The sequence below is a fragment of the Triturus cristatus genome, chromosome 1_2, assembly GCF_964204655.1.
Source record: "Triturus cristatus chromosome 1_2, aTriCri1.1, whole genome shotgun sequence".
NCBI classification, from domain to species: Eukaryota; Metazoa; Chordata; class Amphibia; order Caudata; family Salamandridae; genus Triturus; species Triturus cristatus.
Genome location: NC_140580.1, coordinates 979,000,149 through 979,024,922, shown reverse-complemented (window position 1 = coordinate 979,024,922; position 24,774 = coordinate 979,000,149). Strand labels below are relative to the sequence as shown.

The window sequence follows — 24,774 nt, the reverse complement described above, 5'->3', positions numbered from 1 at the left end:
GTGTCTGGTAGTCGTGTTCGATAGAGCTGCAGGATAGTGCTGGCATTGCTGTGTGTCTGGTAGTCGTGTTTGATAGAGCTGCAGGATAGTGCTGGCATTGCTGTGTGTCTGGTAGTCGTGCTTGATAGAGCTGCAGGATAGTGCTGGCATTGCTGTGTGTCTGGTAGTCGTGTTTGACAGAGCTGCAGGATAGTGCTGGCATTGCTGTGTGTCTGGTAGTCGTGCTTGATAGAGCTGCAGGATAGTGCTGGCATTGCTGTGTGTCTGGTAGTCGTGTTCGATAGAGCTGCAGGATAGTGCTGGCATTGCTGTGTGTCTGGTAGTCGTGCTTGATAGAGCTGCAGGATAGTGCTGGCATTGCTGTGTGTCTGGTAGTCGTGTTTGATAGAGCTGTAGGATAGTGCTGGCATTGCTGTGTGTCTGGTAGTCGTGTTCGATAGAGCTGCAGGATAGTGCTGGCATTGCTGTGTGTCTGGTAGTCGTGTTTGGTAGAGCTGCAGGATAGTGCTGTCATTGCGGTGTGTCTGGTACATGCGCTTGAAAGAGTTTGAGAATGCTACCGTGCTTCTTCTGCTGTGTGTGTTTGAAAGAGTTTGATTGTGCTGCTGTGCGGTGCTGTGTTTCTGTTCTGTGGGATTGAAGGAGAGTCGTGCCCCCGTTTTGTGAGAGGGGAGGGTGCACAGATACACTCTGGTGCTGTCATTTTGTCTGTTTGTGTATGTGATCAAAGGATGCATCATCAGTGTCCCATCCGCGCTTTGCTGTTTTGGTCATTCGAGGCCTTGCACTGACACCTCTCATGTCATACCTGTTCTGCGAGTCTTGGAGGGGGTGGAATGTCGCCAGGCCGTGGTAGGGAGGAAGCGCGCACCTTGAAGGATATTTTTGCCCCTAGGATGTCTTTTTAGGAAATCCGCGTACTAAAACTGCCCCTGAACACACGCCCCGGATGAATTCCCACAATCTTTCAAGACTATGACTTCATTGTTTGGTTCCCAATACGTGACAGAAACCTCTGTGTCTTCAGCTGTGAGGTGAGATGCTATCTCCTGGTGCCCCAGCGAGGTGAGTTTGCGTAAATAAACTGTGTGATTGTTTGCTGTGGGCGGGTGAACCGAATAACATCCAGAGCAAGAAGCAGGGAGGGATGCTGTTTTTAGTTGCACTTCCTGGAACCTTCTGACCCCAATCCTGCCTCACTCTGCAGGTATGAGGAAGCGCTGTCTGACTGCAGGCACGCCCTGACCCACCTGAGGAACAACACCTGCATAGACTACTCGCAGCTGGGACTGAGCCATAAACTCTGCGGCTGGGAGGTAAGTGGACTGTGTCTTGTAATGAATAGGCCTTTATGTACATAAGGAATCGCACAGCGCTTCAAAGAAGACACTTAAATGAAAACCAGTCTCCTTCACAGGTCCAGAGGTCATATGGATAAATATGGTGGCACTTGGGGCGACATATAATTCTTTAGTGCAGTCATTAAATTATCTCATTTCACCATACCTCTTTTCTTTATGATCTAGAGCATGGGTACTCACAAACTTTCTCTGGGGGGGGGGGGGGGGGTCTCTGTCCGTCCCTCTGCCTCTGTCTGTCCGTCCCTCTCCCTCTGCCTCTGTCCGTCCCTCTGCCTCTGTCCGTCCCTCTGCCTCTGTCCGTCCCTCTGCCTCTGTCCGTCCCTCTGCCTCTGCCTCTGTCTGTCCCTCTGCCTCTGTCTGTCCCTCTGCCTCTGTCTGTCCCTCTGCCTCTGTCTGTCCCTCTGCCTCTGTCTGTCCCTCTGCCTCTGTCTGTCCCTCTGCCTCTGTCTGTCCCTCTGCCTCTGTCTGTCCCTCTGCCTGTCCCTCTGCCTCTGCCTGTCCCTCTGCCTCTGCCTGTCCCTCTGCCTCTGTCTGTCCCTCTGCCTCTGTCTGTCCCTCTGCCTCTGTCTGTCCCTCTGCCTCTGTCTGTCCCTCTGCCTCTGTCTGTCCCTCTGCCTCTGTCTGTTTCTGTCTGTCTCTGTTTGTCTCTGTGCCTCGGGCAGTGCACACGTACTGTGTCTACACGTCCCCTCACCAGCCCGGAGACAGCCCTCCCACACCTCCCTCTCCCTGTGTAATGTAAATGCCAGCTTGTTTGCTGCTTCCCGGGGTTTGTGTCCCACCACTGGACCTGGGGTCACATATGTCACTGGCTTTAATTCTGACTCTCACCCATAAGCTGTCAGATCAAAGCCCCCCTTTGGCGCCAGTTACCCGTCCGTGTAGGTATGCATGCATCAATTATATATAGCACCAACCTGGCGGCGAGCATTTGTGCGCTGTGCTGCGAGAACGAAGACCAGGCCTGAGCTCCGTGGCCTTGGCTCAACTCTCTGACTACAGGCTGGCGGGAAACATCACGTCACGGGCTCTTAACGCACACCTCACCCGGCTCTCACTCCCTGCTGCCCTCTGTCACCTCACCCGGCTTTCACTCCCTGCTGCCCTCTTTCACCCTCTGCCATCTCACCTGGCTCTCACTCCCTGCTGCCCTCCGTCACCTCACCTGGCTCTCACTCTCTGCTGCCCTCTGTCACCCTCTGCCATCTCACCTAGCTCTCACTCTCTGCTGCCCTCTGTCACCCTCTGCCATCTCACCTAGCTCTCACTCTCTGCTGCCCTCTGTCACCCTCTGCCATCTCACCCGGCTCTCACTCCCTGCTGCCCTCCGTCACCTCACCCGGCTCTCACTCTGCTGCCTTCTGTCACCCTGTGCCATCTCACCCGGGTCTCTCACTCCCTGCTGCCCTCCGTCACCTCACCCGGCCCTCACACCCTGCTGTCCTCTGTCACCTCACCCTGCGTGTGTGGCAGCCCGGTCTGAGACAGCTTCCCGGGCTGACACAGAGCCGCACCCGAGTACTTCACAGGTCTTTAAAAGACCATTTACTTGTTAATGAGGCGTTGTTGTATTTCACCTCTTAGCACCCCTGCATCTCCACTCTGACTATCGCTGGAATCGCCTGGCCCCCGTAGAGCAGAGTCTCTCGGAGTCCGCGCTGCTGCAGCCGGCGGTGTTTGCTGACACTCTTTTTAAAAAAAAAAAAAAAAAACCACAGGTACGATGTCTGCAAGGTCTGCGGGCTGCCAAGGAAGGCTTCCCGGGCCGCTGGCGGCCGCGGGCCGTACTACCAGTACCTATGATCTAGAGCATCATTGGCATGATGCTGACGAATTTATGAGTTTCTGACTCATATTTTGCATACATGGTAAGATGTTTACATTAATGATCTCTTTGTTAACACAAGTAAATGAAACTTTAGGTTTAAGTTCCCACACAGTAGTCCATGCAAAATAGATGGCAGTCAGGTAGTTACACATTATCCCATCCATGTTTGCTCTTGGTTTTCTTTACAGTTCAGCAATGAAGGAAGTTAGCGCAATGGCCCGACTGGCTTTCTGCTGCTCAGGGATTCTACCGTTAGGCGGTAGGCTACAGGGTTGCTTTGCAAGCTGGGTAGGTAGCCATGGCCCAGTAGTGCTCCAGTTGTTTCATCCTGGTCGTTGCCTCCTGCAACGTGGGTCTGGTTTGAAAAATGTTGCCAAGGCTTATTTAGGTTTCCAGTCCAGTCATGATTACATCAGTGAGTCTGAGACAAAATGATGGCTCCCGCACCTTGCTCAGATACCCCCCACCAAATGTATATTGGGCAGGCGCGGTGCGTCCATTGGGGCGTAGCACCCCCTGCCCGCAGCTCCCTCGGCGTCTTTGAACTTAAGTAAACTGAATCAGTTTACTTAAGTTCAAAGACTCAGAGGGAGAACTGACAATCCTGTCAGTCCGCATGACGTCGGACCGCCCACCCCTTCAGAGTCTGAAGGTGGTGGGCGGTCCGGCGTCATGTTGACTGACATGATTGTCAAACAGACCGGGGGCATCAGGCAGCAGCACAAGTGCGCATGAGTAGGGAAGGTGCGCGAATTTTCGCACCGTCCCCAGTCATGCTCACTAGTGGCTGCACAGGCTGGCGCATGCCCATTAGGAGAGCGAGGGTTGAGGAAAGGCAGCGCCAGGATTGGCTGAGAGGGGCTGTAGGCACCAACGGACCCGAGGCGGCACGGATGGCGGACCCCTCCCCCCCCCCTCCCCTCCCACCGACACTTCACCCCCCATCCCCAGACACAGGCCATTTTAAAGGCACTGTAACAATGGGCCTTGTGGTGGAAAAGTGCGAGGCCGAAAACCCAATCTCGGTCACTTCTGAGGGTAACATTATAAGCGCGGCTCCTGCCTTGTGCCACACTGCCGTGGAAGGCCTATTCATGGCCTTCAGCAACGTGAGGCCTCTAAGCCCCAGCGTGCCTCCAGGCCCCCAGAGACTACTGCCTTATCTGTCAGCCGGCAGTCAAAAATATTCGCACCCCGAATTGGCTGATAAATTGCAGCTAACTGGATGTTTCTTCTTGGCTTGCAATGCACGGCCTCTGGGGATCTGGGTGTGTGGCTTTCTCAAAGCAAGACTGACTCCAGATTAAACTTTTCTCTTAGCTGGCTGGGGTTTTCAAGGGTTCAAGTGAGTCTCGGCAGGAGGCTCACCATCCTGTGATTCCGGGCAAGTCAGCAAGGTCAGATGTAAGTGATTTGAAATCACTTAAGTTAAATCTCTCCGTGCCTAAGAATGAATGTGCCCATCTGTAATGCAGTGCAGCTGGGGCTCATGTAAAGCGCGCAGATACCTTCGGGTCGAGTTCGTGCTAAACAAATAAAAACATACAGCATGATTGACCCCCTGGTTTGTTTCTGCTGATGGGATGCTGCTCTCTTTGTCGAAGAGACTCTTCCTTCGCATTATGCCGTTTGCCACCACCACGGCATTCCACTGATTGCAGTGAGTCAGGGAGAGAAATGCACAGGGTGAGTGAGGCGTGTAGGAATAGCTCGATGGCAGTGCCCATGCTAAATGACATTGAAACTTTAACTTAGCCTGCCTGTTTGTTTTATCTGTTTATTGTATCTGTGCCGTTGAGAGGTGTTGATACGTGTTTATGCTGCATAGAGCATGTGTGACTGCTGATCGGAATACATTAATTCATGGATTGTGCAAAATGTTTAATTGACTAGCCTCTGTGGGTTGCACTGTGCTGTCAGTTTGCAGGAGAATACCGGAGCACCAAGGGAGCTAACTAGCAAAACAAAGTAACTGGAGCCCATCAAGAGGTCGGTTGGCATATAACATGCACCTGAGGTATCTAATGCCATTAACTGGATTAGGAAAAAATATCTGTAGCCTGTTATGGCCATTGATTACCTGGAGCACATCACGGCTTTAAACATTATATCCATAGAATAGTTAAAAGGTGATCCCTGGAGTACAATATGGCTCTAAGTGTTGTTAGGCACATCATGGCACTAAATGGCAGACAGGGTATGAGGGGCACATCATGGGGTTGATTGGCAAATGGGAAATCCCTGGAGTACATCATGGCATTGGCGGAATATGCGGGAAATATGAGACGCATTCTAAGGCACTGAATGGTCTGTGGTGGTTAATTTGTTACATGAAATGTATGTCTGCCATATTATGGGGTAACTGTGCATATGATGACAGACTGATGTGTGATGTGACACTTTAGTATATAAAAGCAATGGCAATCATTGATGCTGGTTGTAATTTGAGTGTATATCCTAGAGAAAAGTGATGTCATTCTGTGGTTATACTGAATAGGCAGCTACCAATATCATTTTCATGTGAAATCTTTTTTATTGATGTCACAACTACGCTTTCACAAGTGCCTTATTAACCTTCTTACTTTCTCAAATTTGCTTGAAAATGCACCATTTGCCACATCTTCTTTTTTCAAAAGGTTCTCTGGGGAAGAACCCCCCCTCCCGCCTCCAACCAGACTTTATGACAGTATTGTTTGTTGTTCCCCCAAACAACTGAAGGAGTGTTTCTGGTTTGCATGGGGAAACTGGACCAAGTCTCAAGTTAATGAAGTAACCGCTTACTGAGGTCACCAGGCTTCAGTGACTGCAACTGGATTGTCTTCAGGAGACCATCAGAGACTCCCAACTGGTCCCAATACAGTTCAGGGTGCTTAGGAGTACTGGGAAATGGAATGGCATGGCATGATTGGCAACCAAGAGTGGTCACAAGATTAATACTACTTTGTCTCAGAGAAGCCTGTTCCCAGTCTATATTTTGGCAGTCCAGTGGCCCTTTATGGACAGGTGGGCATCCTCTTGGAGCCAGAGTCTCTAATATGGATTCAGTTGCCACCGCAACCATGATAACTTTACAATTGTAATGCTTAGAAGGAGGATTGTGCCAGTTCATTGCAACCTGCCTACTATTATAAAGTAAAATTTCTTCTCTGGGATTGGTCAATAGGAGAACCAAGTACCCCCAAACTCAGCTGTCCAAAATGAGTAGAAAGTGCAGGCATGAGGGGGCCAGTACAAATCGGAAACTGGGGTCAATGATGGCGGGCCATGGTGTAACCAAAAAGAGAGCTCCCTTCATTTACAATTTCCTATGCCAACTAGAATAAAGAGCTTCTTGGTAAACATGATCCAGGGTTTTTGGCACTTGCAGGGTGAGACCAAATGGTCACTTGGATGTGGATTGGGAAGTCAAGTAAAGACCTCCCAAAATGCGTGAGATTCGACCTCAGCATACTTTATCCAGTCTTCCCCACGCTTGCTAAAATATATGAATGGGCTATTGCAATAGGGAACACCTTGTCTTAACCAGGAAATGCTATGAGTATTTGGTTGTTTTGAGGCCATTAGGTGTTGAAATATATTTTGGTATAAACTAGGAAGTAGCCATGCACACATATTAAGATGTTTCCTAGTGCTAGATGGAGAGGCCCGATGGTAATAATGCCACTCTAGGTGGATAAGGGCCCTACACACCAATGTGTTGGGACTAGGACTACAAGCCTCTAAAAAGTATTTATTATTAGGGCTACTGTAAGTTTGTTTCCGAATTATTGTAGTCAGTCAATATCTCGACACCAGTAATTTTTTGAAACAAGTTAAAACATGTTAACTTGCTAGGGGATGATCCTTTATCTTGATGAAGGCTTCCACAATTAGAAAGAGCCGAAACATATCAATGCCACCTCACATGTGTGTGAAATGTATCTTTGAGATGTCTCTTATAGTGCAGTCGACTAACAAATTAACACATTCTTTTACCTCACACTAGTGCACCTAGAAAACCTGGGTGTCTGTTCCGACTTAAGACTATGAGCCTCTAAAACTTCCGACACCATTTTTAGGTTTCAACTGATTGTAGGCATTCGATCACTTGAGACAAATGATTTTTGCCACAAGGCCAAAATAATGTTAGCTTTCCAAGGGACAATCCTTTGTCCTTTATTACGGCTTCAGCAAACTAGTCAAAAGAGCCGAAACACATTAACACCACAGGGGAAATAAAGTCTTGAGATTTAACTGATCGTGCAGTCGACTAACCTATTCATACATTCTTTTATTCCAATCACAGTCTGACACTTACAGGCTTGAGGTCCGAAGGACTATAATGACACAAAGTGCACTACATGTACATTTGTACATGAAAAATCTGTGATGCCACTACTGTATGACTAGAATTGTAACACCACCTGTTCTTAATGTTTTATTCATTCGTGCCAACATAAAAACATCGTTGAAAGAATGTGATGTCTAGTACCCTGGTTTCAATTATTGCATAGACTGGGCACTTTTTAAGTAAAATTTCAGGAGGTGGTATCTTTAATGGTGGTGAACGTTTAACCAGCCACTGAGTACATTGTGGATTTTCTCTACTGTTTATCGGCTGCTGATAGCAGAGAAATGTCACTATTTACACGCTGCTGGGTAAGTAGTGGAGATTATGCACTGTTTGGCCTGCAGCCATGCCAACAACAAGGAAACTTCACTGTTTACCCAGCTGTTGGTTATTAAGCAGAGAGTATGTATTAATTGGCGGGTTTATTAGCCACTTCCATCTTAAATAGCACACACACTAAGCTTTACATCTAAAGGTCCGATTGAGACACATCATTCACTCCTCAGGGAATAGCAGAGATAGTCGCTGGGATTGTTTTTGTAGTTTGATAATTTTTTTCACTACCTCTTTATACTTCTCCCCTACCATATGAATTTGAGTAAACTCACACTAATTAAAGCTGTGCGATCAGACTCCGGCTTTTTATGTACTGCATGGCAAACCCAGTCTTATGCCGAAACAGTGTAACCACACGAACCACTGTTGTCATTTTCTATTCCTCTGATTGTAACCTTTTCCAAAATATTTACTTTTTCCCCAAATCAGCACTTTGCCTTTACAGCTGGCTAATTTAATATTGATCTTATTTCAACTCTCCGAGTTACCCTTACCAAATCAAGCAATTAGGACAACTTTCAGAGATGCAGTCAGTGGCTTTCGAAATGGAAATACTGTCCAACTAGAACTTTCCATTGACATTCATTGGACTTGCTCGTAATTTTACTAAAAATAAGAGTAAACAAGTGGGGACTCTACTCTTTTTCACATGACCAACCACTTTTCCCGTCCAATAATTAATAGTAAGCAAGCACTGGCTGGAATGAAAAGTAATCTGTATCTCAACTTTTGAAGATAAAAACCAGTTGTATGAAGAGTGTTAGCCGCACTGTAATGAAACGGCAGAACTGACTAACAATTAAAATGTTTTTTGAATGAACATGCTATAATTATGAGTGGCAAAGTTTAAACGTATCACAAGAAGTGGGGTGAAGACAGCAGGCTGTCAAGGTTTCAGATTGGTATGTGTGACACTTTCATAATTTCAGTGTAAGTATGAGTGACATTTCAACGACTCTACGTGACACTTTCTCGCGAGCAAAATCAAGCAATGAAGACAAGGGAACCACATGAATATCAGAAATGACACCCATTTGAGCTACCAGAGACTCCAAGAAGATCTTAAAACTGCAGCCAAGCAGCAGAAATGGAGGGACACTATCCTAGTGCCCTTGTAACCTAATTGTCCTGTTATACAAATGTGTAAACCATGATATTAAACATTGAACACATCTTTCACAGCCAGTACTTTATTAAAGTTCTGTGCACTTATGCAGACACATGCGCAGTTAAATACAAAAGCACTCTGTCTCGAGTCACAGTCACGACCCACGCTTGTGAGAGGAGCTCTCCGTGGCACTGCGCGGCGGCTGTTTGGAGAGCGGTGTACAGCCTGACCTGGCTTTTAAAGATAACAACCCACCTCCTGCTCAGCTGGTTCTCTCCCCAGACTCCAAGCACATGAAGTCAGACGTGTTGAGCAAAGTTCTAATGTTACCAGCAACAGTTCCGGGGGGCTCGGGCTGGGGCACAAGGAAATTGAACATGGGACACCTATTGCTAGGCTGGTAGAAAAATAATTAATCTTGTCAGCTTTAATCAGCTTAATAGTGCACATACATCTGCAAAGCTAGCAGTGCCTGCGCCACGGCAACAGGTGAGCCCCCTACGACTGGAGAGTGACACATGACTCTTAGCAGCAGCCCAGCTGCTGGCAGCGCCATTGAGGGTCAGGTTCGAGTCAGTCGGTTCGCTGGATGATTACCGCAGCAGGCAAAAGCCAGTGGCGAGCAGCTCCCTCTGCTACAGGACAGGTAGGTTACCAGACAGCAGGCTCACGACGGTAAGTCTGAATCAGCCGCCACCGGCACTGGGGGTCGGTTGAGCATCAGAGGGTCCGGCTCACTCGCGGGCTCCATTATACTACCGGTGCAAGTGGCGTGCTCAGCTGCACTGTCAATCCCACACAGCAGCTGAGCAGCCTACCCGATTACTAAACTTGAAATGCCGCCCGCTCGTGCTGCCCTATTAAAGTGAGTCTGACAACTAAGTGAGGGACTCGCACACTGTTTGACCATAGCCACTGGGCAATGACAGTGACTCCACTCCTGACGACAGAGATTTTCCGGTCGAGTGAGCAGATGAACCAGACTCCAAGCCTGCAGGGAGCATTGTGCACCGTTCTGCCACTGCAATTTTCAGCATCGGTGCATTGTAGGCGTTCCGGCTTGACAGCTGAGAGGCGCTGCCTATAATGCGTGATTTCTGTGTGGTGATGCAGACCACCACACTGAAATGCTTTAGTCTAACACCTGATGCGTGGTAATTGGCAGGGCTGAGACAAGAAACACACTGTTTGTAAACAGATGAAGCTTCTCGACTTCTTCCAATTTGTGGTATCGCTTCACCTTACTCAGATCACGTGATTCCTAATGTCCTGCCAGCTAGGACTTCCAGCTGCAGAGAATTGAAGGCAGAGGGGAAGAGGTTAAAGAAGTTTAACACCACAGATGAGTTACTGGTTACATGCAAAGCAGGAGGTGCTCTGCTCCCAACACTCATTCCATTTACCAAACCCCAAACTAAAGCAGTCTGCATCAGACGGTAAAAATGAATATTTGTGAAGAGGCAGGGACTTCCATCTGCCCTCCTCCTCACTCACTCAGTGCATTGAGTCCTAAAGCAGTAGAATGACACCAACAAGCAACAGTGGAGCGTTTGCTTCAGCAGAACTTTTACAGGACTTTTACTGTTAGTCTACAGTTCAGGATTTATGGAGACCGTCAGAAAGGGGATCAGTGTTTGTCAAAATGCTCACACCTATGGCACATAAGAGATCCAACATAATTTGCCCATCTTCAGAATCGTAGCATTTGGTAAATTGGAAACGGCATGGTCAAAACTCTGGCAGTGCCATGCTGCATCATTTAAAAAATGTGAAATGCCAAGGTTTTATTAGTTGTAGGCAGTCACGCTAACACCGCAACTGCAAAACATACATTTCAAGGGACTGATCATGGTTATTTTCTTTGAGATAATGTAAAACGTATGTGCTCTCCATGACTTCATTCGCCTTAGGGAGTTCTCACAAAGTGTCCTACTTGTGTACCTTTGGTAACATGTGACTCATGTTAGTGGTGCTTAGCCAACCAAGGACTCCTATTTATGTTGTCCTCATAGAGCCCTTGGATGTAGTTGTCACTGATTGAAGACCCACAAAGTAACCAACACCTTAGAATTTTTGTCTAAAACACAGTATGCAGAAACCGTCCCGAGGCACATCCATCCCATGAGATCTGCAAAACGCAGGCGTATTACCATAGGACTGTGCATCGGTCATTGACTCCTAACCCCATTTTAAGAGGCGATCAGAATGCTGGTTCCTTCATAGTTTGATTGTTGGACTCTAACCAAAAGGAACCCATGACTGCCTGCAGCCAGCTGGCCACTATCGGTGAAGACTTGGACATCTTTTTAAATAGTTCATGTCTTGTCAGCAAAATGATGTAAAATATCAAATACTGTTCATCCTGGTTTACTTGCATGTTTAGGGTATAAGTCGGCCATATTAAAATTGAATTAAGTGATTTATGAGTGTTATAGTTTTATGTTAGATAATTTTTTATTCTGTTTTTTTAACATTATCAAAATCATTGGAGTCATGGTACCTGTTCTATAAAGTTGTTTAATGGCTCTTTTTCCTTCTTTGTAAGATTAACAAAGCGTTCTCCCTTGTTCACATGCTGCAGGTGCTGTACAACATTGCAGCTGTGCATTGTGCTTTGGGCCAGTGGCAGGCAGCACAGGAGTCCCTAGAAGAGGCTATCCGCCAACAGCCGGGACTGACCAGTCCCTCTCTAGAGGATGCCCAGGCGAAGGTGCAGGTGAGCCCTGAGCAGGCAAAGAACAGAATCTAGTGTCTGCAGTGAATGTAACCCCTCCAGCAACTCCCTAACAATCCCAGCCTGCAGCTCAGTGGCTTCACATGTCCCAAATAATATCTTTGCAGCATGTCTGTATTGTACTGTATTCTCTTATTGCATTTCTGTAGCGCTTTACTTGATGCTCTTCTTTCTCCTGCAGGAGAACCAGGTGGTACCTTTAGGAAAAAGTAAACATTGAGCCTTAAGTCAGGGAAGACTTTAGCTTGTCTTCCAAAGAGATTCTTTCTGATACAGCTGTGCTGTAACACAAAATGCCTCCTGCAAGATATTGTGAGAGGCATCTGAGATTTCAGCATCTTGCAAACGTTGAAAACTCTTAAACTGAACCTACAAGGGTGTGGGAGACAGGATCCAGAATGCATTGGTGTGCATGTTGGCGGTATTACCACAGGAGCTGCCGGCTCATGCAAGGTAGAGGGGGGGTTGATCGAGCCTAGACAATTGTGGATGTGTGTATTTTTATATCGGAAAGCTTACCACAGGGGTTGCTGGCTAAATTAAGAGGGTGACAGGGTTGGTCCCAGAAAGCCGTGTGTGTTTGTGGAGGTGAGCGGAGTGGCCTTACCACAAGCGCAGCCCGGTCTGGAGTTATGGCCCTATTGCATAGAATGACTCTAAGATGGTTTCTTTTGGGAGAAACAACCACCCAATGGATTGACCTAATATTACTGCACATTCTTTAAAATAGGCTTGTAACACTTACTGATACGGATCTGCAAGTTGCACTACAGATGCAAGGTGTTCTTATTACCCCAATTCAAGTTAAAAACTGACACTGGCCCACCATTTCAGGGAGTGGACTTTGGCGAGTACCTCTCGGAGCTAGCGATCAAACACAGGAAGATAACGACGCAATGGCCCATACCCAACGGCACAGTCAGAAGGTGTATGAGGACACTGAGTAAAGCGCTCAGAGGATTGGTGGAATCAGGACTAAGAGTAGGAACCTCACAAGTTTCTGCGAGCTTATCGCAACATACCACATTCTATGACAAAGTGCACACCCATGCATCTGAATTTTTCAATGGCCAGTCTGTGACAATATCCCAACCTGGCCGGGCTGTCAACCTACTTCCCTCAGTGAAGCAGAAGTGTAGACAAGGCGAAGGTAAACCAATGAGAGAGCCAGCTGGGTTAGACAGGCAGTGCAGTGACAACTATGATTTGGTGAACAGGTGCTAATCCGAGACCTCCACCCAGGGTGTAAATTTCATGCATATGGCCATGTCTGAACTGGGGTGGCAAAGTGGGCTAAAGAACGGTGATGGATCAAACCCAGATCTGTTGACTGGGTGTGAGTGTTTGATTGGCTCTGATGCTCCGTCCATCACCACCCCCTTTTGTACCACTATGAAAGGGGTTCATGGATAGTGACCACTGTGCGAGAAACTATGATCACGGCCTGCTGAGGCCAGGACACCACTACCAGGAACATATCGTGGTTCAGGCGAACCCGGAACATGAGCCCACGAGAGATGCCCAAAGTAGCCGACACCGCTGCTGCGCCAGCAGAGTGATCTGTGATCTCACCAGTGACCATCTCAGAGCCAACCCAACCTCCTGGAGGGATAGGCCCGTAGAAGGCACTGGATCCCAGCATCAAGCTGGCACAGATATGGACTCTGGCCGAATCCAGTGCCCGGTCAAAAACTCTGAGACTTCGTGTGTGCTGAGAATGTCACAACGCCCCTAAGGTTGGATGGGATCTAATGAGCCACTCGGGCTCACTGTCACAGGTAGTGACGTCAGCACCCAACTGTTTGGCTGGGCGTGGCAGAGCAGATAAATAAGGGGGCTGCACCGCGCGTGGTCAGTCCCATAGCACTCATACCCTTGTGGTGTTCTCTGTTGCTGATGTGGGATACTGTAGGCATGTAGGCCCCACTCACCCATAGCGTGCACCCACCTGACCAGAGCACACTGCCAACTCATGGGGTCAGTAATTAATCCATGGTTTGCAATCGCAATTGTGGTCGTAAAACATTGATACTTTATTTTCTAATTTGGAAATAGGAGGATGTGTATTTCATGTCCCCTCTTCTTTGCAATTCGTAAGAGATCTCAAAGTCCTTTTACGTATCGGAATGAATTTTCTGACTCCTAAAAGGACTTTTGTACATTAAACAAATCCCTTTTGCAGTTGTACATCTGTGGCTTTGCTAATTGCTTTGTAATATAAGGCCATACAATACTAGGTATTCTCTCCTAGTTATAAATTTAATTGATATTGAAATCAATGAGAATGATAAGATTGAATCTGATTTTGAATAATATTGGCTATTCAGTGACTGGTTTCTGAAAACGATTCAGCATAATTCGACCAACTGGGTAGCAAGTTTGGTATTTGAAATGTGGATTTTTCTAAAAAGTGCAACAATACCTTGACCAAATTCCACCATTTCTGATTTTGTGAACGCTGACCACCTGCCAAATCTGTTCTAGTTTTGTTCTACTCTTTTTGAGTATGGATGTCCAATTAAGCTCTGTTACCCTTTGAATAAAAGAATAGTTTTGGGGACTGTGAAGACCTTCCTACAGTTTTACATACTAAATTGATCATCCCTTTTTGTTAATATGAATCAGAGACCTATGTAATCTTGCAAATAAATGTCTGCATTTGTTTCAGGTACTAAAACTGAAGTCTAACAAAAATGCCTTCCTAGAAGAGAATTTCTGTTTAAACTTAGCTAAAGAGTTTGTATTGCTGCTCTGTTACTAACGTACTGACTAATATTGGGCTTAGATTTGTGTAGGTGTTAGCCAGACATGAGAGAAATGGCATTTGACAAAATAAAAGCAGCAACCTTGGATAATAAGGCCCTCATTATGAGTCTGGCAGAGTGGTATCCCAAAAGGGAGAATACTGCTTTACTAAACCAGTAGTCATTGTGTGTTTAGCAAATACTGGGTGTGGGGAAAACTGGGCCCAGTTTTACTAGGTACTGAGCCACACCCTGAAAAACCATGGGTCCTCCAGGTAGGACCGTCTGTTGTCAAATGCACAGCCTGCCTGTTGCCTCCCACCAACAGCACAGAGAAAAGGAGGCAATGATTCCCACATCTAGGCTACAGCCTGCGGAAGCTCGGATCCCCTCCTTACCCGCTGCCCTACCCACAGCTGACATTTGCAACTTGCCCTGGTCCGCTTAGTTTTCCTTATTCCAGCAACAGTAACTCTTGATGTGGTGCTACCGACTGGAATCAGAAACTCTTGCTTCCTGGTATCCATGCTTGTCATAAGGATTCTAATAAGGTTCAGGAACTTAGCCCAGCGTAGACACCACGCTGCCTCGTTGACCACTATAGAAATCGGGATTCGGGTTTTAGGGATGATTTTAAGAGCCGTTGTTAGCCGGGGCGTACTCCAGCCCCTGCGGCGCAGTGGGTCCCTCACCCTTCAGGGGGCCCCCATTCAGCCCAAGGTTAGCATAAGAGTATGTGTGAGACGTTAAGAGTCTCAGGGGCTCCTCACCACTGTCTGCAAGGGGCAGGGGCAACATTTTGCTATAGGATCCCCAGATTATCAGATGTTTATGGTGTGTTTTTTGCTGCCCTATCAAACACGAGAATGAACCTGCTGACACAAGCTTTCTCTCTCCTGCAGGGACGCCTTGCCCTGGAGCCCATTCAGATCCCACAGGGGAAGTTCTTCCGGCCTCGAAAGCAGGACGTGGAGCTGTTGGATTCCAAGGTTGTCCTGGGGAAGCCCAAGGTGAGAACAAACATTATTGTAACTATCATCAGCGCAGTCATTCTAGACCTCTGAGACCGCCATATTGTGCTGGTGATTTGCATGGCGCTCGGTTCCTGTTGGCTGCATGTCGTAAGGTGCTGAAGAGTTTTCTTGTCTATGGGATGGGGAGGGATTTACCTCCGGCCCTCATTACTTGTTGCCCGGGATTAGATATAAATACCATTTGTGCCCAGTTTCATTATCCCACGTTGAGTAGTCAAACACACGCCCCCGATTTTGCCTGCATTTTGTGCTCTGCACATCTGGAAAAATGTGTACTGGCAAAACTGGTGTGTAATGAGGACTGTGTGTGGAAATCATGTCCCACTACTCCGATTCTGTATGTTATTTGTCATTCCAGGAGAAAAACTTGTGTAGGCACTTTTTTCCAAGGAAAAAACCGCAAGGCGCAGAATGGATTTGCCCCATGGCGAAATTACGGCACAGTACTCCCAGCCTGTAATGAGGACCTACCTACAGAGAAATTCCATGAAAGCTCATCTTTTATACACATATATTTAAATACCTTAAAACTGATGAATTTGTTTTTAAAACAGCGCACCACCACAGATTCTTTTACTACATAGCGCTACTTATCTCGTTTGTAAGGTGCGTGTAGCACAGTCCTGGTGTTTTGATTGCATTCTGCTATTTGTAGGTTTGATATTCCTGTTGTACAATCCAGTACTAGAATTGCTAGTACAAAAAGAGGACATAATCAGCTACTCACATTCGACAGGGAACTACTTAAGATCTGCCATTAGGGACTACATTTGAGGACATTGTCACCTGGCATATAAACATTCATTCTGAGTCGTGGGCGATTTTTAATATTGTGTAAAAAAAAAAAAACACCACCCGACTATCGTAGGATAGACGGTTTTGGGTAACACTATTGTTTTTTTTTGGTATGTAATATCTTTTTTTTTTTTTTAAATATAGTTGTGTATAATATCGACTTCTCATTATTTCGTAATGTTGGTTACCAACTTATGGATAAGAAATATTAAAAAAACCGCAGAAGAAAACAACATAGAAGCCTGTTTGGGAGCTACATTTGACCAGGTTATTCAAGTAAGAAAGGACTTCCCAATACATATGGTTGGTGCACGAGGACTGGGAACTGACTGAAAGACGTCCATGCGAAATTATCCTCCTGGTCGCTAGAAGACAAAATACTGTAGGAAGCGAAATGATTGGATGCCATAGATATGAGGATAGTTTGATCCAGTTCTACCAGGAATTGTCCCAGAAATCCATAAATAAAAGGACAGTCCTCCAATAAATACAGATCAAGTACAGGTGGACATTCGCTTTTACACTGGTTTTCAATTCAAAACATGTACTATCCAATTTGATTCCAAAACCTCTGGGGATCGACATGAAAATGCAGAAGAAGAAGACTGGGAGACATTTGACTAATAAAGGAAGGAAATTCTAAATACGGCAAATAAGAAGCGGGTAGTAAAGTGACTGTATAACTACATCAATAGAACACTTTTAAAGGTTGAGACATTTCAGCATAATTGTGACTAGAACAATGGTTTCATAAGGAGGAGGTTAGGATAAAAGAGACTGTTCGCTGTTACAGATTCACTAACAACCTTGGCATTTTCAATTTCCCACACTATGAATGTTATGGTGTTGTTGTTTCTGGAAGCACTAGTTCAGTTGTGGGTGGAAGATAAAAGGGGGTTTGGGAATCCCAGAGCAGAGTAATGATAACATAGATAAGGCCAAGAGCGACACAGTATTTACTGAATCGGATTGGGAAGAACAGAGGACAGCAACAAACACTTCTAGATTATATGGTACATCTATGTACCTGGCATGTTAGGAGATTACATCCCCCAGACAAATGCCACAAAATCTGGCAATTTCTTTTGTCTACAAGAGTCCCATTTATTAGCCACAGACAATCAACTTATGCAACAAAACTTGTTTGCATCCAGGTTTTCACGTCCGCCATACAAAAAGTGAATGGAGTGTTGGTTGCTGTCACAGAGATATCACCTTTGAAATAGGGGAAGTTGCTACTGATAAAAAAGATTCTGGGTGAATTGGAATGTAGAGAAGTAATGTTCGGGACCGCTTATGCTCCCGTTTCTAATTAGAATCAACACCTGTCTGATGTGACTGAAATTAGACAAACCAAAATGACCAGAGAAATTATATGGCTGGTGACTTTCATATAGGACCTGATTTGGCAATAGGTTGACATGCCCAAGAAAGATACCCGAACTATGTGATGTCTTGCCCCATAACTAATGCAATGGCAGACTTCGGACTGCCAGATATTGAGAGAACAACTCACCCCATTGAAAGAGAATTCACTTTCTTCTCACACAGTCATACGCCCTTTTACACAATAGATATGTTCTGGTGTACTCATCTGCTTGCAAGATCAACTGACTGACATCGTAGAGACCCTTCTCAAAAAGAACAAACCATGGAATTTGAGCACCACATCTTTAAGGTTAGATTACATTAATCACAGTTCAATGACCAGATTGACGTATAATTCTAATTGAATGAAACAAGTGAGACTCCTTTAAAATCTAATTGGGGTGCCTTTAAGGCAATCATAAGGGGGGAATGTATCAAGACAAGAACAGAAGAGAGTTGTAATAGAGAACTTTCTAAATTAAAACCTAACCTGGAGAAAATTGGACATAAATAAAGAAAAAATGGTTCATTAGAATTACTAAAAGAAATGGTGTATCTGAGATGCCAGATTAACCTAACTTTAGAAAGATCTGTAAAAGCATTGCTGAGACGTAAACAATGCTATTATGAAAAATTTAGCAAGGCAGACAGTTTGCTAGCAAATAGACTACTAAAGTGTTAACTGCATGGGGCGATGTTACAAACTTAGAAATGTGAACACACAGACATGCGTAGGTTAATATAGTACATTTTACCAGGGAAAAGGACAGGTCACCTATCACTTTGACTCCTTTGATAATAACTTGGAAGATCCCATGTTGGTCATACCCATAACTTTGACTTCTGTATAATAATGTAGACAAGCCAGTGTTAGTGGACCCCATCAGTTTGACAACCTAGAGGTGTCAATGTTGTTCAACCAGTGTGTGGCTGTCTAGAGCAGGAGATGAGTGAGAGATGGTGAAAGTGCTGTTAGGACCTCCTGGTCAACAAGATGCCAGACCTGGATGGCCTTCTTAATGTATTTGACATTGGATTCCAATTTAGGGTAATCCCACACACGAGTTGGGTATTTTACTGTATCAGAGTCACCGGCACCATAACAAACTCCATGAAGGAGGTGAGCATTACATCAATACTGGGAAATCCAAAGAATTGTGCTTGTCCTGTAGGTCGATTTCATCAGTGAACAATGTTCTGAACATTTTAAATTCTAGTGATCCGGATAGAATTACTTATGATATATTTGATGTACAAGGACCAACCTCCCTTTTTAAAAATAGACAAACTTTCTAACACATAAGAAGAATTTTACATCCAATTGAGTAATAATACAAGAGGAAAATCCCAATTGTGATACTCGCCCCAGACGAAGAGGAGACTTTGTCTGGATGGACGGTCATTCCTGTGATTTGCACTGCATAAAGCTTGGATAAGCCCCATCATGAGAACCTACAAATAGGTAAGTTATATTCACCTTAGCGTTCGACTTTTAATATATGGAGAAAGTATGAAGTTCTTTCACTTATCCAGGGAGCTCAACAAGGTTGGCCTCAATCGCCTTTGATATGTGCTCTATCAGTAATACCACTAGCACAAATGATTCAGGCAATCAAGGAATAAAGGAGGAGATTCCTTAAGGGGAATAATGCATAAGGTACACTTGTTTGTAAAGAATATTTTGATGACTGTAAGGTAGCTAGAAAAATATATACGCTAAGTATTGACCTCTTTGGATAAATAGGGGGCAGTCTCAAGATTTGATCAAGCTAACACTTGGGAAATCTGAAATTATGGGGGGTGAGACTGGGCCCTGGCATTAAGGAATGACTTAAGGGAATGTTCTTCTGGTGGGCCATAGGTAAGATTAAGTAATTAGGAATATATAGATAGCCACAAGGATTCAAACCTGATATAAAGCTAATTACCCCTCTCTTATATTGAATATTAAGAAAGATCTGAATAGATGGAGATCACTCTATACATCCTGAATGGTGAGAACAAAGGCACTGAAATATATGAACATATCACACATGCTGCTGTACATATTGCTGGCTTTGCCAATAATCATACCCAAAAAGGTGTTTCAGCAGAATGTGTTCCATCATATGGGAAGCTAATTGGTTTATGCTAAAAAGAAAACTGTTAAAAGATCTCTAAGGGAGAACAGGGTTTGAGTTTCCCAAAATTAGAATCAGGCCACTAAGCAACCCAATTTAGAATAGCATATTTGATAGAAACCAAAAAACCATGGCCACTTATCAAATCTGTTTGAAAGGACAGACCGCTGTAGGATAATCCATGGGTCTCAAAACAGCAGAGACCAGCTGTTAAATATACTTACAACATCATACAGGAATTAGTGGGGGTGTGGGTTGTAGTATAGCGGGATGCTGGAACAGCCACTTACCTATCCCCCTCAATTCATGAAGAGCTTGAGTTCACACCAGCTATAAAATTGTTTATTTTTTTATAATGAATGAGCTTTTGAATGTTAAAGGACCTCTTTAATTGGGGGGATTTAAATCTTTTGAAACACATAAAAAAGATTTTCAAGTCGATGATGCAGAAAGGCACCATTACTTTCAATTACTTCAATGGGCTGTATATGCAGCAAGAGAGGCGGGGTTGACCGACATAGTACTTTTTAAAAAGTGTTTACTGCATACAAATCAACCTAAGGTTTGATTGCTACTTACAGTATATACTATACTGGCAGAAGTTTAAATAACAACACAAAGGTCAAATATGACCACACCGGAGAAAATGCTAGGCAGAAAGATTATCCAAGAGAAATTGCAAAGACAATGACAGGATATTTCTAAAATTCTATACAGTGTGGAAAATTCAGATCCCAATAGAAACTACAACCTATGTATGACACATTTGAAGTAAAAAACAATGTACCCCATATTGATTGGACATGTGGGTTGCATTGTGAAATGATGAGATGAAGTACATATATTTTGGTTGAGTACAAAACTATTGATGTTCTTGATTTAGCTCAGTGTTTCTTTCCAGAAGATGCTGGGTTATTCTATTCCCTTAGGAGCCTGATATTATAATATTGGGATTAGAGTCTCTTGATGGAGATGCCCAAAAATTATTGGACACTTGCATACTACATGCTCTTGGCCAGAAACCAGGAATAGGCAGACAAATGGAAGAATGCCACTGTTGATTGGTCAATAAGAAAATGGAAAATGATAATAGAGATGCTCACATACGACTTAGGAAAATAAAGAGACAAATATTGACCTGATATTGGGATCCATCAATCAAATCAAAAGGGAACGAATCTAATGTAATGATGCTTTTGTCCCTTCTTCATGTGTAAGTGGAGAAATAAGGGGAGAAAGGATGGAAACAGATTGTCTTCATAGGTATCAAATATTGAAACTTTTAGTTTACTTAAAAGAAATATCATCTAGTTCAGGATGAAGGTAAAAATTGTTCACATACTTATTGATACTGTAGTAAGCCAACGGGCGTGTCTACAAATTACTTTTTAACTGAACAATTTATTCTTTGTTTACTAAGTGGTTAAAACTACTTAAACTATAAAATTGTCAGGGAAAAAAGTAATCCAAGGATCCTTCTACAATAATGAAGAGATTCACCTTGAGCATCCAAATCCTGGCTACAATGTCACTTGTCTAACTTGCACTTCCAAAGCAAAGCAGCACGTGCTGTCTAGCTCTGGTTGCATTTGAAAGCAAAGGAGACACAAATGATGGACCAAATGCTGAATAAATCAAACATTCACCCCCAGTCAAGAGATCTGGGTTAAATCCATCATTCTTTTGCTCACCTTGCCACCCCAGTTTAGACCCAGCCATATGCAAATCAGTCTTGGCCCTGCCTTCATTGGAACAGTCCAGCCTGAATTGCCAAGCCAGGATCTTCCTGGATCAGAAACAAGCATCCTGGGACCGGTTTCAGGGTATCAGCCAGGCTGATGAGGGCTGATACCCTGCATTTGCATATGGCTGGGTCCAAACTGGGGTGGCATAGTTAACAAAAGAACAATAGATTAAACCCAGATCTCTTGACTAAGGGTGAGTGGTTGAGAATTTTCAGCACTTCATCCATCATCTTGTGGTGTTTACTGTAGTATTCGAAAGATCGCAATGGAAACCGAGTGAGTCAATGGGCAATCTCAACATATTTCACATTATACTAATTTGGGCAGAGCTTGTCTTCTATAGATATCAACCCAGCCTAACCCTCATTCTAACACCTACAGATATGTGCAATTATTTATTAACTCAAACTAGCCCATATCAGCACTCCATCATTCCCAGTACTACCATTCTCATTTGTTATTGTCTGACTTCCACCACCCAACTTGTCTAGAGTTAAATAAGAGATCTATGAATGGGCAAAATGACATACGACAGAGCTGACAGACCTCCATTTTAAAACATTCATTAATTGTCATAAAGACGGCACATGGCAATGGTAAGTGCCATTTCAGTATGGCAACACCACTGTAAATCTTATTGCCTAACACCTGACCCCAGCACTCTTTACAAATAGATACGTATTTTAGTCCTCATCAGAATTTGGAGGCTCACTGTGAAGGTGGTGGGACCCCAAAGAGGGAATCAAGTGAAAGCCTGGTACTTCAACATGGATTCCATATTGGCTCTATGTGAGCTTTCATACCATAGACAGGGACTTCTCAGCTGTGTGGAATGTTTGTGACCTTTCAATGAACTCGAACTGCATGATATTCTTACATTGGTCAGTCCAGATTTTCATCATTGGCTAAGAATTTTTATTTTTTCTGTTGCCAGTTAATCTCGTCTGTGATCCCCAATGATGGATACATTGGATTTGAGCCTCTTCGACCACAGGTAAGTTGTAAGTTTTCTTCACATTCACATTTTTGTACACTAGAACATTCAATTCATGATAATCCTATTCTGTCCTCCTGCCATTTAGCATTGGTGTAAATGTTTCCATTCAGGAAATTGGGGGTGTGAGACCCTATCCTTTTCGTAGGTAGCCTGTGGCACCTTGTGTGTTTTGTTTGTGTCCTGTACGGTGGAAGGAATGTGAGTTGTAGTCTGTGTGTTGTGTTATATGACTGGGAATTTGTATAGTCCAGCAGTCATCATTTATCTGACCTTTTGAAATTTATGCAGGCTGGTCTGCAATTGGATTAATCCAACAAAGGTTCTTCTTGAGGGACGATTATTCTAAAATTCCCTTCAGTGTTGGTGTGTGGCTTGGAGGGGGAGGGATATGCTTATGACGGAGTTCCATTATGGGCTAGGTCTTGCCACCTTTTATCTTAACCTATGTGAGGTTGTGGTGAGACTTCTGTGCGCAGTGATTTACAGTAGGGAGTTCAGGTTTTCAACCCATCACCTCACTCATGTCAGCTGATGGCCTTCTGGCACAAGTTTTGTTTAGATTGAGTTCTTGTAGCCGATGGCTTTGGAAAACTGGAGTGGTTAGCTCTATTGTGTCGGCTATACTAACTCATCTAGAACAAGCAGTACACATCATAGTGAGGGATTAGCAGCTAGTCATGCTGGTTTGTATCCATTAAGATAGTTTGTAAGATGTTTGCAGGCTATCCCTCGTTGTCCTGAGAAATTATTAATATAATTATTTTGTGGTTTTGTTTACCTACTGCTTGAGTTGTTTAGACTGGGTGTTAGTGGAAGGCTGCAAAATATGCCTACTTTGGTTGTTTTGTGAGCCGAAGTGGTCTTGTTGGTGTATGCAGGGGATGTCACATGTCCCTGTGTGTCAGATAGAGATAGAAATAGGATAATTCTGCTGTACAGATGTTATTGGAAAGGACAGGTATTGTCATTTCACAATTGATTAATTTGTGGTGATAAGAAACATGTTGTATTGATCGAGTAGAATGTTATTGTGAGTTCATATTGGGTGGTAGTTCACATGTTGATATAAGAAGTTTTAGGCTACTAAGGAGTGGGGTTTCTGTGGATGTGTTGGGGAATTGTGCTGGCTGTGTGATCTGGCATGCTGTGTGTTTCTATTTTATGTTATTGATGTGTTGTCTTGGAGTGTATTGTGATTTTGTGTCATGAAGTGATTGTAGGGGGAGGGTAGCTAGTGAGTGATGAAGGGACTGAAATGGTTATATCGAGTGTGTAGTGGTGTTTGGTTTTGTTGTGTATTAGCAAAGAGCAGAGGTAATGGGGCTCGGCTTGATATCTAGTCTGTGGATGCAGCAATCTGTGACGTCTAGTTGTGGTGGATGTGTGGTTATTCTAACCAAGTGTCTTTCATTTTATTTCTACAGAAACCTGGATTTTATGAACCCTCCCCAGATAATTTGCAGTAAGTAATAAATGATCTTATTTGTTGGATAGACATAGTATTACTATTTGTCCTCTAATATGACATTTCAACTGAGTTGCAAATTTGCTTCTTGATAATTGTTTCAAGGTTCGGTTTGTTGAGAAAGTACCAGCAGGGTCCCTCCAGCAAAATACAGTATAGATCCAGAGGACTGATGGAGAGTTAGTTTTCCCTCTGCTTTGCCTTATGGAGTCAAAGATGACCAGTACCCATATACTTCTCAGAAAACTGTATATGAATCAGAGGACAGTGATCAAGTTCTCTTGTATGGAATGGGTGCCATGCATAGTGGTTCAGTGAACTAATGCATCTACTGCAGGAACCTGTGTTTGATTTTCACGGTCACTGGTTCAAATCCTTGTGGTGCCACTCAGCCTTTCATCTTATGAAGGTTGCTGACTACCAAGGACCTTGCAGTGGTCCTCGTCCCCATTGATTACTGCAATATTAGTTGCTATGATTTTCCTGCCAAAAGTGTGCCTAAACTTCAACAAGCTCAAAATCATGCAGTCCTCTTATTCCAGGCCTGAAGCATATGGATAACATCACCCCTGTGTTAATGTCTCTAATCTGGTATAGATCTCTAAGTAAAATTATCCACAGCAGAATTTTCTCTCCACCCAGTGAGGCATTATCATTTAGGAGAAGAGCACTACATTGCATAGGACGAACTGCCGGCCATTGTCTCTATGCCTCAAGGCACATTTTGCTAAACTTTGATAGGACAGCGTCAAGGCCTCGCTCGTCGAAGAGCTTGATAGAACACTTCATTAAGGCCTTGGGGTGCATGG

At 44.3% G+C, this 24,774-nt stretch overlaps 1 protein-coding gene across 4 annotated transcripts in view; it reads left to right on the top strand.

The window, feature by feature from the left end:
* The window catches only part of NOXA1 (NADPH oxidase activator 1), a 119,700-nt gene that overhangs the window by 30,006 nt on the left and 64,920 nt on the right, over positions 1-24,774 (top strand). For all 4 annotated transcript variants that reach the window (XR_014962949.1, XR_014962948.1, XM_085610748.1 and 1 more), the window contains exons 3-7: positions 1,208-1,316; positions 11,545-11,679; positions 15,344-15,451; positions 22,438-22,497; positions 23,925-23,962. Coding sequence is in view for 2 of the 4 variants with exons in the window: in XM_085610748.1 (XP_085466874.1) it covers positions 1,208-1,316; positions 11,545-11,679; positions 15,344-15,451; positions 22,438-22,497; positions 23,925-23,962 (450 nt within the window). In the remaining 2 variants the exon portion in view is untranslated. The remainder of the gene's footprint in view (positions 1-1,207; positions 1,317-11,544; positions 11,680-15,343; positions 15,452-22,437; positions 22,498-23,924; positions 23,963-24,774) is intronic.